The sequence below is a fragment of the Ananas comosus genome, linkage group 17, assembly GCF_001540865.1.
Source record: "Ananas comosus cultivar F153 linkage group 17, ASM154086v1, whole genome shotgun sequence".
Classification (NCBI taxonomy): Eukaryota; Viridiplantae; Streptophyta; class Magnoliopsida; order Poales; family Bromeliaceae; genus Ananas; species Ananas comosus.
In genome coordinates, this window is record NC_033637.1 from 3,975,373 (window position 1) to 3,991,585 (window position 16,213).

Genomic DNA, 16,213 nt, shown 5'->3' on the forward strand with positions numbered 1-16,213 from the left:
TTATTAGGAACGCAAATGAGACCTCTTTCAACTTTTTAAAAAAATCTATTTTTAAAAAAAATCTATTTTTTATCTTTATTTATCGCTTCGTAAAAGACGTGAATAAATTTTTAGTGAATTTTTAATTAATTGATACAAATCAAAAGCGGATAGTAGTCTCTCGGCTTTCGCTTTAATTTTTTTTTTTTTTTTTTTTTTTTTGTGTGTTGATCGAATCGAGTTCGGAACAAATTAATTTTTTCCTTATTTTTGATTCACACCGACCCCGCACCCAGGGCGAATCGGGCCGGAGCTCCAATTACTACCCGGATCCATTTACATCCCTATATCCTATTATAAAAAATAACGGGGATAAAGTCCCCGGAGTAGTAGCCGTTGCCCGTTCGTTTCCGCTCCTTCCCAAAACATTCGCGCGATGCTCCTCCTCCTCTCCAATTCCTCCTCCCCTCTCTTCCACTGCGCGAATCCCCGCCCCTCTCCTCCGAAACCCTACATGCGAATCCACTCCCCTCTCCACTCGCCCCGCCCTCGTTCTCCCACCCCTCGAACCCACCTCTCCGCCGCGCTCCACCCCGTCGCCCTCCCCGACCAGGGCGGCGCCGAGGAGGAGCTCGCCCCGCCCTCGGCGGCGGCGGTGGCCGCCGCAGTCCGCCGCGCGTCGGCGGCGTCGCCTGTGGAGTTCACGCGGCGCCGCGTGGAGGAGAAGGAGGGGGAGGAGGGCGGCGGGGTCGTCATGCCAAGCCCCGATTTCCGGCGCCTCTGCGTCGAGCAGCTGCAGCTGTTCCGGATGGTCGTCCATCGGGATGCTGCGTTGTCGGTAGGTTTGGATTCATTTCGATTTGGGTTCTTTGGCAGTGAATTATTAGCTTGTGTTAATCTGTTTCTGTAGGAAAGTTTCGATTTTGTTTGGCGAAAAAGGCATGCTTTGGATTGTGTATGTTGTATTCGACAAGGTTCTGTTTGATTAGTGCTGTTATGAGAGGCACCATATATTGAAATTCCCCTAATTAACCTCTCTTTGCAGCGGAATTAGAAGCTTCAAGTTGCAGCTTCTGTTATTAGGCCTTGAAATCTCCATTTTGCTTCCCATCGTAGTAGAATCTCTACATGTAAGTACTATGTTTAACATAATAGCAGTACAGTGCCTGAGAGTTAAATCCATGCTGTCGAGACCTATGATGATGCTTTGCCATATCTTTGTAGCGTTGACTATATATTTGATCTGTTATACCTACTATTGGCCAACAAATTTGGAACCAGTGGCAATTTTCATGACACTTATCCATGCTGATAATATGTTGTTACTCGTGGTTTGACGAATTCTTCGTCCGCTCTTAGGTGATACTTTTTTAATGTCCATTTTGCAGGTCTACGTTAGGCCAGCAGGCAGTTATGTTATGGATCAGTTAGAACTGCGTCAAGTTGCTAATTTCCCGGGAATTGATGTTCCTGAGATTTCGCAGTGTATCTTATTAGTTGCCAATTTTGCTATACCTGCTGGGCTACGTGCGGCTGAAGCTGCATTGCTGAAGCAGCAAGTGTGGTGTTCAAGTAAACTTACATTTGCGGCAGATAATAAAGACACTTATCTCATGTTCTGATAAAGGTCTTATTTTTGTATGTTTATGAATTATAGGTGGACTTTATACCTGAATCTAGATCTTTCGTTCTTCCAATGGTGAAACATCCATTTCTTGTGGGCTTCTTAGTTGTGGAGCTTCCAAAATTGGAACTGGCTACAAATATGGATGCACTTGGTACTGAAGAACAGTTACTGTATAACCCTCCTAAAAATAGATCATATGATTTGCCTTCACGTTCCTATGGAAAATTGTGGGAAATTCAGCCTTCTGGAGAAGATTTGCAGAAAGCTTATGTTCAGTTTACTAATGAGCAGAGATCAAGAGCTATTATGATTTCTAATTCTTTGGCCATGGCATACGTCATGGATCAGGTACTTCAGAATTAGCCTTTTGTTCATTTTACTTTCAAATTCCATGCGATAACATATCCACACCTTGACTAACTTTTCCCAGTAGGCTTTCTTTTATTTTTCCTTATACATAAACTTGTAAAAGTTGTAAGTTTGAGTATGCAAAAACCGATTACACGTGATAATGAATAATATAATGATGTTTAGACATTTACATTTTTAGATTGATTTGGTAAATTCCAGTTCTGCTGCTGGAAGATGCCACTTCTCAGCTGATGCTGGTATCTATTATTCTTCTCGACTGATTATAGTTGGTGAATTTCATATATGATTTTTCTTAACTAAAGCATATCAGACTTTCAATATGCATATTCTCTTGTTGACAAGTAGAAAAGTCATCACTTCTTCAGCGACACTATTTTTATGTATAGAAGATTTAAGGATAGTTCCGTTGGTTGCATCAACTTAAACGCTTAATGTCATATCAATAAATTCAGATACTATGGGTTTCAACTATTAATGATTCATCTCTTGACATATCCAAACATACAAAGATAACTCTTTGGTTTCTGTTTTTCGTTCATTTCAGAAAGCATTGTTGCTCCAACAAACATCCTGGCAAAATAATGTCAGAATGAGTCATTTAGTAGAACAAGTAAGTCTTTCGTCTGTTATTGTGTATATATGTATTTGGTACTGTACTGATCAAAATCTTATGCTGTTGAACTTTCTGTCAGATTCGTGGACCTCTTGCCAGCATAAGAGCTCTTGCAAAAATGTTGTCTCTTCATCTGAAGAGAACCGAGGTGTGCATATTTATGATGACATAAGAAGCTACAGACTATTGAGAATCTATGACTGTGGGAAGGTAATATCTTCATTTTATCACAGATTCCTTACGATATCATCGAAGACATACTCATCCAAGGCGATCATATGAAAGATGCCTTGCAACAAATTCAGGATGTAGTCTATCTCACCAAGGTAACACTCAGACCCATTTCTTTATATTGAGTCATAATAATTTGGGAGATGCAATTTTTGTTTAAGTATAACCCATCAGTCCCATCCTTAAATCATGAACTCCATTTACATATTGAACCTGAATAAATTTGTGGACAGCAATGTTATTGAACTCGAGGGTAACTGTGACAACAGCATTAACTGTGGCAGTACAATAACATGCAATGAAGGGCTACAATAAACTCATAACATCATTCTTTTTGAGAGTAATGTGATTCTGAGTATGCATATCTCTTCCTGTGATCAGTAAACTTTGCCAGGCTTTTGGAAATGTAACTGGTGAGAGACCTTGTTACACTTGTAGGTTTCTTCAAAAGCTTCTTTTGATAACCAAGTTGAATCATCATTCACATTCACTGATCACCAAGAGATTCTTTCTTATGATAACCAAGTTGAATCATCATTCACATTCACTGATCACCAAGAGATTCTTTCTTGCCTAGTTCCCTCAAAAAATTACCCCTACCAAATCCACCCCACTCCCCATCCCAACACCCCGCCACCCGCCCCCCTGTGACACACACACACTCTTCTCCTCCTTTTTTATTTTTTTTTTGCCATATACGGGTAAAATGTTGTCATTTTCTCAGTGTGGAGATATCTTGTTGTGCAACTTTTTTCAAGATCACGTATTGCTTCTTGTTCTTCATAACATGGCACGTTCAGTTTGTTTTATGGATTTTTCCAGGCTAACATAGTACGTTGCAATGATGAAACACTAAAGAAGAAGCACAGTTCAGCAAATGGTCAGTTAAAACCTTACCGATCTTTGCCATCGGAGAATAGCTCAGAAGATGTTGAAAACCTTGGTGTACAGAAGGTGGATTCATTACTGCCGCTAGTCTCAGATAGAAAGGACACCGAGATGCCTATGCCACCACTTTGGCTTATACCTCTTCAACAATATAATACTAGGTAATATTTGGCACCAAATAAATGGCTGTTGCCATTAATTTAGATCCCAAATTTCCACATTAATTTCACTGGTTTGATTTGGCATCATAGCTTTTGATTTATAAGTCTCCTCATTTTGTGGTTTGACCTAGAATGGGATGTGTAACACCAAATATATTTGTTGGAGAAATTTCATTCAGATCCTTGACATTTCAGGCAATTTTAAGAAAGTCTGTGACTTCTATCTTTTCGTATAAATCCCTCATGAAGTCTTTATTTCATAAAAGTCTCTAACGAGCATCTTTTAGCTAAATCTAAGGCAATTTCTTATTTCCTTCTACAGTATTATGTTTCTCGTAGTGAAGAAAATTGTCCATCTGATGAAGTGATGTTGGAAAAGAGGGCTGTAGTTTGCGTTTTCATTTGATAAAGGAGACAGGTGAGCAAAAAAGTGAATTACTGTTGGGCGGGGAGTGACGATTGGTTTTGTGCTGGTTCACTTCATTATAGTTCATTCTTCATCTTTTAGCATGCACACCCCTATCACTCGAAATATCAAGACTTGGTTTTATATGAAAAATTTATAATCCTATGAGTCAAATGAACTTATTATAACAACTATTAAATATATGTAAAACCTTAAAAATAGCACCAATTATATCCACGAATACCAAGATACATGTAAGTCTTCAGGTAAAAAGATCTTATAATATGAAAGCAACCCATTGGTTTTAGTTATTGGCTGTATTGTACTATTTCTAAATTCATCGTGTCTGATTTGTTCCATTAAGGGTATTCTGAATTACCCTGAAAATACTGGCACAATTATTCCTAGGTATCACATATCATTTTCCTCTGTTGTCTTTATGTCAGGCAGACCATGCGATGTCTCAGATGTGTTAAAGGATTTGGTCGAAGCTGCTGCACCACTTGTTAATAAGCAGCAACGCTCACTAGAACTCGGTGGAATGTCTCATCCTCTCCTAGTTGCTGTTGAAGAATCTTCTCTGAGACAGGCACTCAGTAATCTCATAGAAGGCGCTCTTCTGCGGACTCACATTGGTGGCAAAGTTCAAATATATGCAGGTGGAGCACCTGGTGGCGGAGCACTTATTGTCATTGATGATGATGGGCCTGACATGCAATACATGGTAACTACAAAATCGCTTGTTTTCTTCTTTTCTTCAATTTTAGGTATTTTCTTTGAATTTCTGTTCCACGATAGCAGGCAATAAGTAGCTACTCATCAGCTTCTAAATGTATTCCGAATAGCAACAATACCGTCCCAAAATTTTCCTTTTGTTTTCCTTTATATTCAGCAGCAAAGTGATAACAAGCTCTATATGTTCTGGGTTTTGTTGTAGATGATAACTCTGAAAAATGGATTATGTAGGACTCGACACATTGCGTGAAGTAAAATGCTAGGACCAGAACATATAGAAGTCGAATAAACGAGTTGCTGGATTAACTTTAATCTTGAGATGGCTGAACTCTCTCTCTCTCTCTCTCTCTTTGTTATGTGTTACATTATCTATCATTTGCTTGCCATTTTTGTTTAAGATTCATAGCAAGCATCAGTATTGCTGGTTAGCTTTTCTCAGTATGTTCGTATTACCATTTAGCTGACCACTTGACATGCTTATGTTTGTAAGCTGTTTGATCATGACCTAGATAAAAATAGAAGTTCGTCAACCTGTGCATTTGCTTTCATCCCATTTACTCTCATGTAGTTGCCACATTGTGTTTTCAGACCCAGATGCGTGCACTCACTCCGTTCGGAGTAGACCTTTTTGCGGATGGTATGCTGGAGGACAACATGACGTGGAACTTCATCGCAGGTTTGACTGTAGCTCGCGAGATTCTGGAGAGCTTCGGCTGTGTCGTTCGCGTCGTCTCGCCCTGCAAGCCCAATGCTACCATCGGTACGGGAGGGACGCATGTCGAACTATGGTTGCCCTCTGTGCAGTCCGACTCGGCCCACCAGCAAGCGCAAGAAGCGTAGGTAAATTTATCTGTTTTTTCGGGTACTTACTGTTGTAATCTGTAAGCTTCTTGTTTGTTCATTCAATAGTATGTACATAGTGTTGGCGGATGATTAGCAGTGGTGTGGACAATTTAAAAGTTTGGTAACAATATAATCAGGTTATAATTGACTTATATGAAGATTGTTTATGTATAATCATTGTTTAATCATGCTCACATTGTTAATCCGTGATACTTTTGAGATCTCATCCACTGTTTATTCATGCTCACGTTGTTTTCTTTTTAAAATTCATTTTTATACGCTTTACATTTCATCTTTTGTTTGTGTAATATTCGTGCCTTCATTTATTTTGATACTTGATATTCAGGCTTTAAGTTGCTACAATTAATCAAATTATCGTATTGTTAAGGACGCAAGCTACAACATGGATGGATCCTCTCGAAATCAAAATTTAGTCTTGTAATAGAACGGAGGCTAAATTGCACTTTTGATCTTCAAACTACGAGATGTGTGATGCTTTAATTCTCAAACTTTAATTTGCTGTAAAATTTCAATTCAAACTTTGTAGATGATCGCAATTAAGTCTCCCGATGTAATTTAGTTGATTGAATGATGATATATTGTTGATGCGATAATGTTGTGATATTTTAGTCATTTTTATGTCGTCTGTCATAATACTAGTATATTAATGTCATGTTGACGGCATATTACTATTTGATCAACTAAATTGTACTGTAAAAATTGATTACAATAATCTAAAAACTTCAACTCAAAATTTACGACAAATTAAAGTTCGAGGATCGAAGTATATCGCACCTCACTGCTTGACGACCAAAAATGCAATGTAACCCAAAATAGAATAATTTTTACCAATTTTACTTCCCAAAACATAAATGTCGCAGCTGTGATTAATTTTACAGTCAAGTACAAATTCTGAGTTTATTATTTCTCGATCTAAAACCGTCTAAAAGGCTTGAATATCAATTATTATTTTTAAAAAAATTCTATGATTATTTAAGTTACCGACCATTTAACGAGACAAAACATTAAAAAGAAAACCTCGTTTGACGTAACGCATGAGAAATTATTAATGAAGCAAATTAATGCAAAAATGAATCTCCCCTTCAACTCCTTAATTAGTGCTTTGACTTTTCTCGCACTGTCCATTGTTAAAGTCAAACTAAAGGAAATCAAATAGTAAACACTAACTAACTAACAATCTCAAAAGCACGTGCTGATAGAAAGGACATACCCATCAAACTTAAAGAGCTCAATCACAGTGCTCACAGGCTTCAACATGACTCAATCCATCGGAACGTTAGGTTTATTGTTGGGCTTCGTGCCATTAGGTTTTTCGTGGACCGCAATCCTACTCAACTTATTACACTCACCCAACTCAACTTATTAGTCTTCCGAGCCTATTGTTTCAGGGGTAGAAAGTTGAAGCTATTTTAACCAAATAATAAATAGCCAACACTTGGAACCTTTGATATTAACCATCAACCGACCGTCCCTAGAGCAAGTGGCAAAGGGCTTGGTGGTTGGTACCCGAGATCCAAGTTCGAATCCTAGTTGATTCATATTTCCAACTAAGTTTATTTCTAAATGAAATAAACAAAGCGGGTAGCGTGCTACCTATCTCTCAACAAAAAAATAAATAGCCAACACTTGAAACCTTTGATACTAACCATCAAGCTTATATTGTATGTATCATTGGTTGAGATATATTCTTTGCAGTTCAACGGAAAAATCGAAACGGCCCTAAGTCGAGTGAGAAAATGGTTCTTGGATAATAAATAAACTAGCATATATATATACATATTTGGAGAATTTACGAGGTGGGAATGGGTACGATAAAGGGTTAAAAAAAAAAATAAATAAAAATGAAATGATTATTTTATTTTATTATAAAAATATAGTAAAAAAACTTTTGATTGAATATTAATATTCCTATAATCCTATTCCCGTAATCATCTGATGATGGGTTTCTGAATCTGACCTTCTCACCCTCGGTTTTAGCCTCAAAACCCGCGAGAGTGAACGGCATGATCACGCCAAACCTTTAATTTCCAAACTATTCGCTGCACCCGGTTCACCACGCCATCTCATGCACAGTAATCAAAATATTGTTTCTGTACAAAGCAATGCTATTCGCACGTTCCAAAATTATATACACATCTCATACCCACTTTATTGTAAGACCATTGTTGATATTCAATTTATCATATAAATTTTTTTTATTTTTACTAAAAATAATTTAAATTTTTATCAACCCTACAATTAGTTTTACAAACGAGGCAGATCTGGGGGCGGGAGGGTTCTCCCACTTTCCGCTCTATTTCTTGTGAGAGGAGGGCGGGTTATTTTTTATTTTATTTTTGGCTCTTACTTACCGCTCCATTCGAGGTGAATCGAGGCAGCAGCGGATTTTTGACAGATTTTTGACGAATCGAGACAGATTGAAAGAAGAAAAAGATCTTTCGTCACCCGCTCTATTTACTCAATGTATCAGAGTGAATTCGGAATGGATTATATTTTTTTATATTTTTCGTTCCCACTTACCGTCCCATTCGGAACGATCGAGACGAGAGCTCCACCAACTCGGATCCATTTGCATCCTTATTATAGTAGAAGGTGTAAGATCTACACTCTTTTTTTTTTTTTAATGTATAAGGAGCTTTTTTTCTTTTGTAAAAGATATTCTACATAAGATTTCTTATCCGCTTTATACATAAAAAATAAAGTTGGGAAAAATATCAAAAATCACAAATAAAAACAAACCTTTCTAAGTTTCTAAATGAGATGATGATGACATTTGAAATTCAGTGTTACTATTTATTATTGATTATACAGAGTATCAGTGGGGTAAAAAAAAGAGTTTATTAGATGCTTACAGAGGCCGAGGTAGAAATGAAAAGACGTAAACTTCAATTTGATCTACTGTTGTTTAGCTTATTTTTATTTTATCATTTTATAGTTCAAAAAATTATACTTAATTATCTTATAATTTTATTTTTATTTATATCAAAAATCAACTATTAAGCAGGATTACAAACTAAAATTTTCTAATAACTAATTTTTTAATCACAAAACAACAAAATAAAAATGAGCTAAATAAAAATGAGCTAAACCGCACAGTTTTTAAGTGCTTCAACATTTTAAACTGTAGAATAACTAAAAAAATAAGCAAAACTACAGTAGGATAAATTAAAATTTATTTTAAAAAAGGGCTAAGTTAAAACTTACACTTTGTCCTCTTAAAAAATAAAAAAAATAAAAATTGTTCTTTGATCTCCGCCGTCAGTGTTTCATTAGGATTCCGTTTATATCTTATTTTTTATACCCAAAGTACTCTTAAAACTCTCATCCTTTCTCATCCTCGGCTGCGCCGCCTCTCTCGCCGCCGCACCGCCTCCCCCTCCGCCGCCTCGCCCTCGACCATCTCTCTGTCCATGCCTGCACACACGCCTCCGCCGCCTCCCCCTTGCCCTCACCCACCTCTCTGTTCACGCTCACCCCGAAAAAGATAAGAGGTAATTTGATTATTTTGTCACAGTGTATTTTCTTATGAATAATTTTTATTTTTAAAATAAATAAAATATAAATTTTTAAATGAAAGAGAGAGAAAATAAAAAAAATATTGATAGAAACATTATTTTCTGTAATTTAGCCATAAAAAATAAGGGAAATAAATTGATGTTGCATATGAATATAAAAGAGCAGTGCAAAGTTTTTTTTTTTTGAGAGAAAGGCAGCATGCTACCTATTTCGTTTATTTCATTTAGAAAATAACTTAGCTGGAAATGTAAATCAACTAGGATTCGAATTTAGGTGTCAGATATCAATCACTAAGTCTTTTTGCCACTTGCGCTAGGGACGATCGGTAGCAGTGCAAAGTTGAATACAATGTGAAAGTATATTAAAAGCTACAATTTGTAGCCTCTTTAATACTAATTAATATATATACTATTCTATGACAAGTTGACGCTGCGTTCTTAAGATTCGTACAACGACGGAAAAGTCAACGAAAAAACCACAAGGACTGCATCAGAAGACGTGGAAATATGAATTAAGCATGAGCAATAATTAATCCTAAGTCTATAACACAGGGGTTTAAAAATTTTCATGTAAAATCCAACGTTCCTAAAGCAAGTGATATAGCGTTTAGTTCAGTGGTTGATATTCGAAGTTTTAAATTCGAATTCTACTTAATTCATATTTTCAGCTAAGTTTATTTTAAAAGTCTCCTTTTGGTAGAATTGTGTTGCTATTCCGTAAATTTCTTATAATTTATATCATAAATGCCATTAAAAATAACTGAAATATATTTAAAAATTATTTTTTTATAGAATAAGTAAGGATAATTTTATTATTTTGCTCTCTTAATTAATATTGTAACTCTCTAAAAACATTTCTGAAATTTAAAAGAACAAAATAGAGATTTTTGAAATTTAAAAGAGAACTATATATGTTGTGAGTGTACATTGTGGGCATCCATATTTAAGAGAGACCGTTGATTTCCTATTAGATGATTTGTTTTAAAAAAAAACATATAATATTAGAGTCGAATTTAAGCCTCTTCAGTTCCAAAAGAAGAAAAAAGAAAATGTAAGCTCAAATCCCACTTAAGTCATTGTATGACCATTCATCAAAAAGGATGTTTAAAAGAATATTTAAAGTACAAGTGCTTACGTTGCACGAAATTTTATGAACGAAAAATTAAAAATAAAAAAAAATTATATAATAAGACCAAGGGTAAAAACAAAACTCGGGAACTGTGTAGCAAATATCTGAAAACTAAAGGAGCTCTGTGTAAATTTCCGTGTGCTTCAATATTGAGAGGAGAAGCACAGCTTCATTGTCTTGAATCAGTTTTCCCTTTTAAATTCAGGGTAAGAGTTTGTTGAATATATATATTTATATATTTATAAATGTCATTTTCTAGCCGTTTTGATCGATTTTTAAGGACTAATAATTGTTTCACATAGTATCAAAATATAAGAGTTCTTAAGTTCGATTCTCACTAAACTCATCTCTTGTTTTGTTATAAAAAAACACTTCCATCTCTTAGTTCGGTGCCAACTATTATATCTTTAGCAAACTAAACAGATTTTTTATTATCTTTTCTCACATTTTGTACAATCAATATTTGATTGTGACAGTTACAGTACTATCACTTTTTTCACTTTGATAAATTACCCCTCATGTGGTTAGTTACAATTGCATTGGAAATTATACATCCAATAGAATTATTAAATTTTTATTCTTCTATTAGTTCATACTAGCTATATCTGAATCTACTGCCTATGTTGTGTTTGTATGGCAAAGAACAACTAGTTATTTGAGCTGGAAAACGTTTGTTTTTATCTTAATTTATGTGTACATATTATGTCATTTGTGTTATTTCAGGGATTGGAATCTAACTGTGTTACTTGTTACAAAGACCAGCCATTTTTATGAAAATATTTGCAATTATGAACTCTTCGAACAACGCGGAACAGAACCTTGTTGCAAGAATCTGTCTCTTTTAGTGAATCTTAGATATCTAAGATCATGGCAAAGCTCGAAAATATTTTACAAGGGTATGTATGTTTTCTTTCTCATTTGATGCCCATGTTCTTGCATATGCTTTTCTTTCATTTTTCTTTGCTGTAAGGTGATATGTTCTTCAATGAATTGGTTACTCACAGTGAATTTCTCGGAAAACGAAATGGAAGTGTGAGGCTTGTTATAACAGCAGTAACTGGAATTATATTTGGTCTTCTGATAGGAGCTTCTTTACCTGCTAACACAATACAGGTATGAAATTAACATCTTTAGTGCTTGTATATGTTTGTTGCGCTACGAGAGAGCGAATAACATATATGCTTTCCGAATTTGGCAGATCCAGTTCCCATCTAGCATTTTTTCATACAATGAAGACAGGAATTCTAGTCTCAAAACTCCAGTATTACTGAATGATACTTCTGCTAAAGATCACAATACGAATACTACTAAACTGGGTTTAAATTATACTCTAGAGGTACATTTTCGACCGAAGCATGTGGTTTCATCTCTCCAAATGAAGTTTGTTGTGTTGTTGACATTGATGAACGATAATTTTTGTCCATCGTTTATTTATTTGAGCTTACTTCAGTATTATACAGCATAATCTTATGGCACATTATTGAATTAGATACAGCATAAAATTACAAAATGATTATTGCACTTGTTTCTTAATCCGAAAGTGTGCCAATTGAATGTGGTTATGTGGATGGTTCTCTATCTAGTTATATACCGATTTCATCGGAACATTCGTAACATCAGATTTCTGTGTTTTAACTGTCGTAAAAGTCACGAGATAACAACTATGAGATGACTATTGCGTACTATGTGCAGAGATAAATCAACTTTTTTGTGTGCTCATTGACTTCAATCATGTCGAAAAGTATTGTTGTACGATAAATTTTGGTATTTAATCATAAAGGGGATGATCATACAACTGAGATTAACTTCTTTATGATGCTTGTAGAAATATGCTCCAACAAATCCTAAAGGTGCAGAAACACTACCACCGGGAATCGTTGTTTCAGAGTCGGATTTATATCAGCATAGGTTGTGGGGACACCCAAGTGAGGTATGTTACAGCTACTGGAGTTTCATTGTTAGTTCAAAATGAATGTCCAGAGTTTCTTCTAAATTGAGGAATCTTTTCCTCTGCTCATGTAATTCTTGTTAGTAGTTACTTTGGTGAATCGTACCGCCTTATCAACTGATTTATTGTAGTTATTTGTTGATAACTTAATGTGTCCCCTCATATTTCATCTATTTCTTGAAGTTTCATCATGGAATCGAACGAGCTTCTGAAAACATCTTCTAAGTTGAGAGATTTTTCCCTCTCATTCTTTTGTTTCAGTAATTCTTCAGATGCATCATATGCCCTGTAGGTCCAAATACTTCAATTTTCATTGTTCGTGTAAATGCTCTTGGTTTTCGCTTCACACTACAGCTGTTTCTGTCCATTACCAAATATTATCTCAACTAAAAGGTTTAGCCTCAATACTTTGCTAGACGTAAATCGGTCCAATCAATCACGCATCGCTTCATTAGTTTGGATGTATTACTCTTTTTTCATGTCAATGCGCCACTCCAAATCAAGTCGATTATGTTTCTTCTATGTTGCGTAACGAACTGCTTTTGTGATATCCAGGACCTGTCCCTTAAGCAGAAGTATCTTGTAACTTTTACAGTTGGTTATAAACAGAGAGAAAATGTTAATGCCGCAGTCCAAAAGGTAAAATTGTCTTCACAAAGAAGAACTGCTGAAAGATCTTACATGCCCTCTACTACTTTAGCTGTCTAAGGGGGGGAAATTTTCCGAAGATCATAAAATTGAAACCGGAAATACATGATTTATCTTTACTTTATTATTTTTACCAATCTGAATTTACTTAATCATCGCATGAGTCAGACATGTTGCATTTTGTAATATGAGGTTTCTGGTAATCGCGAATTTCATAATGTTTAAGCTCTTGAATAGAAGCCCTTTGAAGTCACTGTGACTTACTGCTGGAATTCTGATACTGCTGCATGCAGTTTTCTGAAAATTTTACCATCCTACTGTTCCATTATGACGGAAGAACGAGCGAATGGGATGAGTTCGAGTGGTCGAAGCGGGCTATTCATGTGAGCACCAGAAAGCAGACGAAATGGTGAGATTAATAAGTTGTTCGTCAGTAACTAATTATCGCTGCACGGTCACGTTTTGCTGTTTCTTGATTTCAGGTGGTATGCGAAACGATTCTTGCACCCTGACATCGTGGCTCCATACGAGTACATATTCGTCTGGGACGAAGATCTTGCAGTCGAGCATTTCGATGCCGAAGAGTAAACCGTCACCTCTATTCACCTTTTTTTTTTGCTGTCAATCTTGGTTTTTCGGATTCATTTCTGGTATTGCAGATACATTAAGCTGGCGAAAAAGCACGGATTAGAGATCTCGCAGCCTGCTTTGGACACGGAAAAGGAGATAGCATGGCGAATGACGCGGAGAAAAGGCGATGTTGAAGTTCATAAGTAAGCTTGCTTCTTTTTTTCTGTCGTTTCAATTTGATATTCTATGCGAGTGAATGCGCCAGCGCATGAACTAATTTACAAATAATACTGCAAACAATCCATCATCTGCTAATCACATACACTTTGAGTTTTTTTTAAAAAAAAAGCAAGAAAAAGCAAAAGAAAACATCTTCAGTTCATTTCATGTGCTTTAATAAGATGAATGAATTTTCCTCGTAACAATGCGAAGATTATCTGATGATGTCTTTGGCAGAGAAACAGAAGAAAGACCAGACTATTGCCCTGATCCTCATCTTCCACCATGTGCCGCGTATTTATCCGCCTTTACTCTTTTCTTTCCTCTTCTTTTCTAGATTGCTCACATTGAGATGAAGATAATTCGACTAACTTCGTAATTTTATCATTCCTTTTGCAGATTTGTTGAGATAATGGCTCCAGTGTTCTCCAGAAAAGCATGGAGATGCGTATGGCATATGATTCAGGTACATTCACCTCTAAATTATAAATCGTAACTCGAAACTTACATCTTGAATTAAAATGCGCTATTCTTTGTGTTTCGTAGAATGACTTGGTTCATGGATGGGGCCTTGATCACAATCTTAGGAGATGTGTGCAAGAGGTACTTTGTCCACTATCTTTTCTCCTAACTTGTTAGGCGAAGTACCGAGTTATATAAGTTGTTATGATGCTTATTATTCTATGATCGCATCTTTTTTTTCTCTTTTTTTCCCCTTTTCTCTACAATGTTACAGCCCGCTCGCGAGAAAATAGGAGTCGTCGATGCTCAGTGGATTGTTCATCTTGAATTTCCTACCCTACGAAATGAGGTAACATGATAGTAAATTTATTAGATATAGGTAAAAATATCAACATTATATTTCTCTTATTATAGCTCCCTCAACTTTTCGATTTTTTGATTTGAGTTATTTATGTAATTTGAATCGAAGATTCTGCTAAAGTTAACGATTTCATTTGCTATTCAGACACTAACTGTTAATCGAGCCAACATTTTTCATCAAGTAAAACGAAAAAAACTGTTATATTTAGTCGAATGAACATTGAATTTCGTGAGATCCTCAATTTCATTCGATTGAGATGACTTAAAATCAAAGCAATCTAAAATTGAGGAAGTGTCAATAAAAAGGAGAAGGTTCCAGGGCTTGATTCATGTTAGCCTACAGTTGAGGGAGAGTCTCAGTACATTCTAATCTTATGTATACATTATGCTGTCGAAATCATCGACAATTTTACACAATGGCCACCAACTTTGTGTGTGTGTGTGTATATATATATATATATTTCCTAAATTTACAGGGCCAGGAGCAGAGTGGAAAACCTGCATGGCAAGGGGTACAATTCCTGAAAATTTGTCCTTTCTTTTCATCTTCTTTCCCATCAGTAGTTTGAATTTTGTTTTGATTTTTAAATTTGTTGTTGGTGTATGGCCTTTTCAGGTAGGGGATCGGTGTGGGGAAGAGTTGGAGATATACCAAAATCGAATGAAAGAGGCTGAGAAGGAATATTATGAAGAGATGGGTCTCACACCCGCAAACACGGCTCATGTTTAGCTTTGCTGTTTCGATTTATAAGTATTTTCGTGCACATGGTGCATCTCTATATCCTTGCATCATTTACCAATCCATAATCTATCTCATCTCATACGTCAATTTATTGTAGATTTTTTTTTTATTACTTTGAAAATTTGGTGGTGGACCGAAAGCCGTGGACGATTGTACAATACTCTTCCTCTGCCTAAGTGTAATTTATACTGAGAACATGGAAAGCTTTTTTGCAAGAAATATCATTGTTCTTAAATTTTTCTAGTTTTGCTCTGATTTCGATTCATATGCTAGCATTGAAGGCTTTAAACTTTGGGATCACAGATTCTATATGCATGTTTTCCTTTACCTTTCTATATATATACATATCCAGTATTAGCAATAGGGGGAATAGGAAATAATAGTGTTTTTAGTAAAATGATTTCCGATTCAACAGCTTAATAAAAAATGGTCACCATGTTTTTTATGAAGCCTCATGCATGTGGTGATAAAAATTATCACTATCTAGAGCAGTTGGTTTATTACCAGAAAGATTTTCTCTTTAATACGATTACTTTATAAACTTGATTTGACAAGGTGAATTGCACCACTAGTCCCTGAACTTGGGAGATACAGTTTGATTTGGGGATTTGAATATTCCAGAGAAGAATTTGAATTTTAGATATTCTTGCCTCTTAATTTCTTGAAACTTATAGAATTAGTTGGAATGGAACCCTGTGACGGTTTCTGCAGTAAAGCAACATCTTTCATATATAGTTCCAGTAA

General features: G+C 35.8%; 3 protein-coding genes across 4 annotated transcripts; all 3 read left to right on the forward strand.

The window, feature by feature from the left end:
- Positions 354–6,067, forward strand: LOC109723379 (chloroplast sensor kinase, chloroplastic). The gene is given in 10 exon segments (XM_020251718.1): positions 354–817; positions 1,368–1,538; positions 1,637–1,954; positions 2,523–2,588; positions 2,671–2,739; positions 2,825–2,917; positions 3,645–3,871; positions 4,728–5,001; positions 5,601–5,658; positions 5,661–6,067. Coding segments are annotated over 10 exon segments (1,908 nt in total). The 5' UTR covers positions 354–415; the 3' UTR covers positions 5,891–6,067.
- On the forward strand, positions 11,271–12,793 carry LOC109723361. The gene is made up of 5 exons (XM_020251698.1): positions 11,271–11,416; positions 11,525–11,633; positions 11,719–11,856; positions 12,346–12,450; positions 12,761–12,793. Exons 1-5 carry the CDS (start codon positions 11,388–11,390, stop codon positions 12,791–12,793), a joined length of 414 nt encoding a protein of 137 aa, XP_020107287.1. The 5' UTR covers positions 11,271–11,387.
- LOC109723380 lies at positions 12,581–14,416 on the forward strand. 2 transcript variants are annotated; one of them, XM_020251719.1, is made up of 6 exons: positions 12,592–13,107; positions 13,410–13,525; positions 13,599–13,700; positions 13,776–13,889; positions 14,143–14,199; positions 14,305–14,416. In XM_020251719.1, exons 1-6 carry the CDS (start codon positions 12,979–12,981, stop codon positions 14,399–14,401), a joined length of 615 nt encoding a protein of 204 aa, XP_020107308.1. In that variant the 5' UTR covers positions 12,592–12,978; the 3' UTR covers positions 14,402–14,416. The 2 variants fall into 2 exon arrangements, with proteins under 2 accessions (XP_020107309.1, XP_020107308.1); XM_020251720.1 differs by lacking the exon at positions 14,143–14,199 and having other exon boundaries at positions 12,581–13,107.

What these genes read in the sequence shown, in the direction of transcription:
- LOC109723361 (XM_020251698.1), top strand. Translation starts at nt 11,388, where the DNA reads ATGGCAAAGCTCGAAAATATTTTACAAGG. An exon ending in CTCGAAAATATTTTACAAGG is followed by an intron (nt 11,417 to 11,524) that starts GTATGTATGTTT and finishes GGTTACTCACAG; the next exon opens with TGAATTTCTCGGAAAACGAA. An exon ending in TGTGGGGACACCCAAGTGAG is followed by an intron (nt 12,451 to 12,760) that starts GTATGTTACAGC and finishes TATGCCCTGTAG; the next exon opens with GTCCAAATACTTCAATTTTC.
- LOC109723380 (XM_020251719.1), top strand. Translation starts at nt 12,979, where the DNA reads ATGTTTCTTCTATGTTGCGTAACGAACTGCTTTTGTGATATCCAGGAC. An exon ending in TTAATGCCGCAGTCCAAAAG is followed by an intron (nt 13,108 to 13,409) that starts GTAAAATTGTCT and finishes TGCTGCATGCAG; the next exon opens with TTTTCTGAAAATTTTACCAT. An exon ending in ACCAGAAAGCAGACGAAATG is followed by an intron (nt 13,526 to 13,598) that starts GTGAGATTAATA and finishes TCTTGATTTCAG; the next exon opens with GTGGTATGCGAAACGATTCT.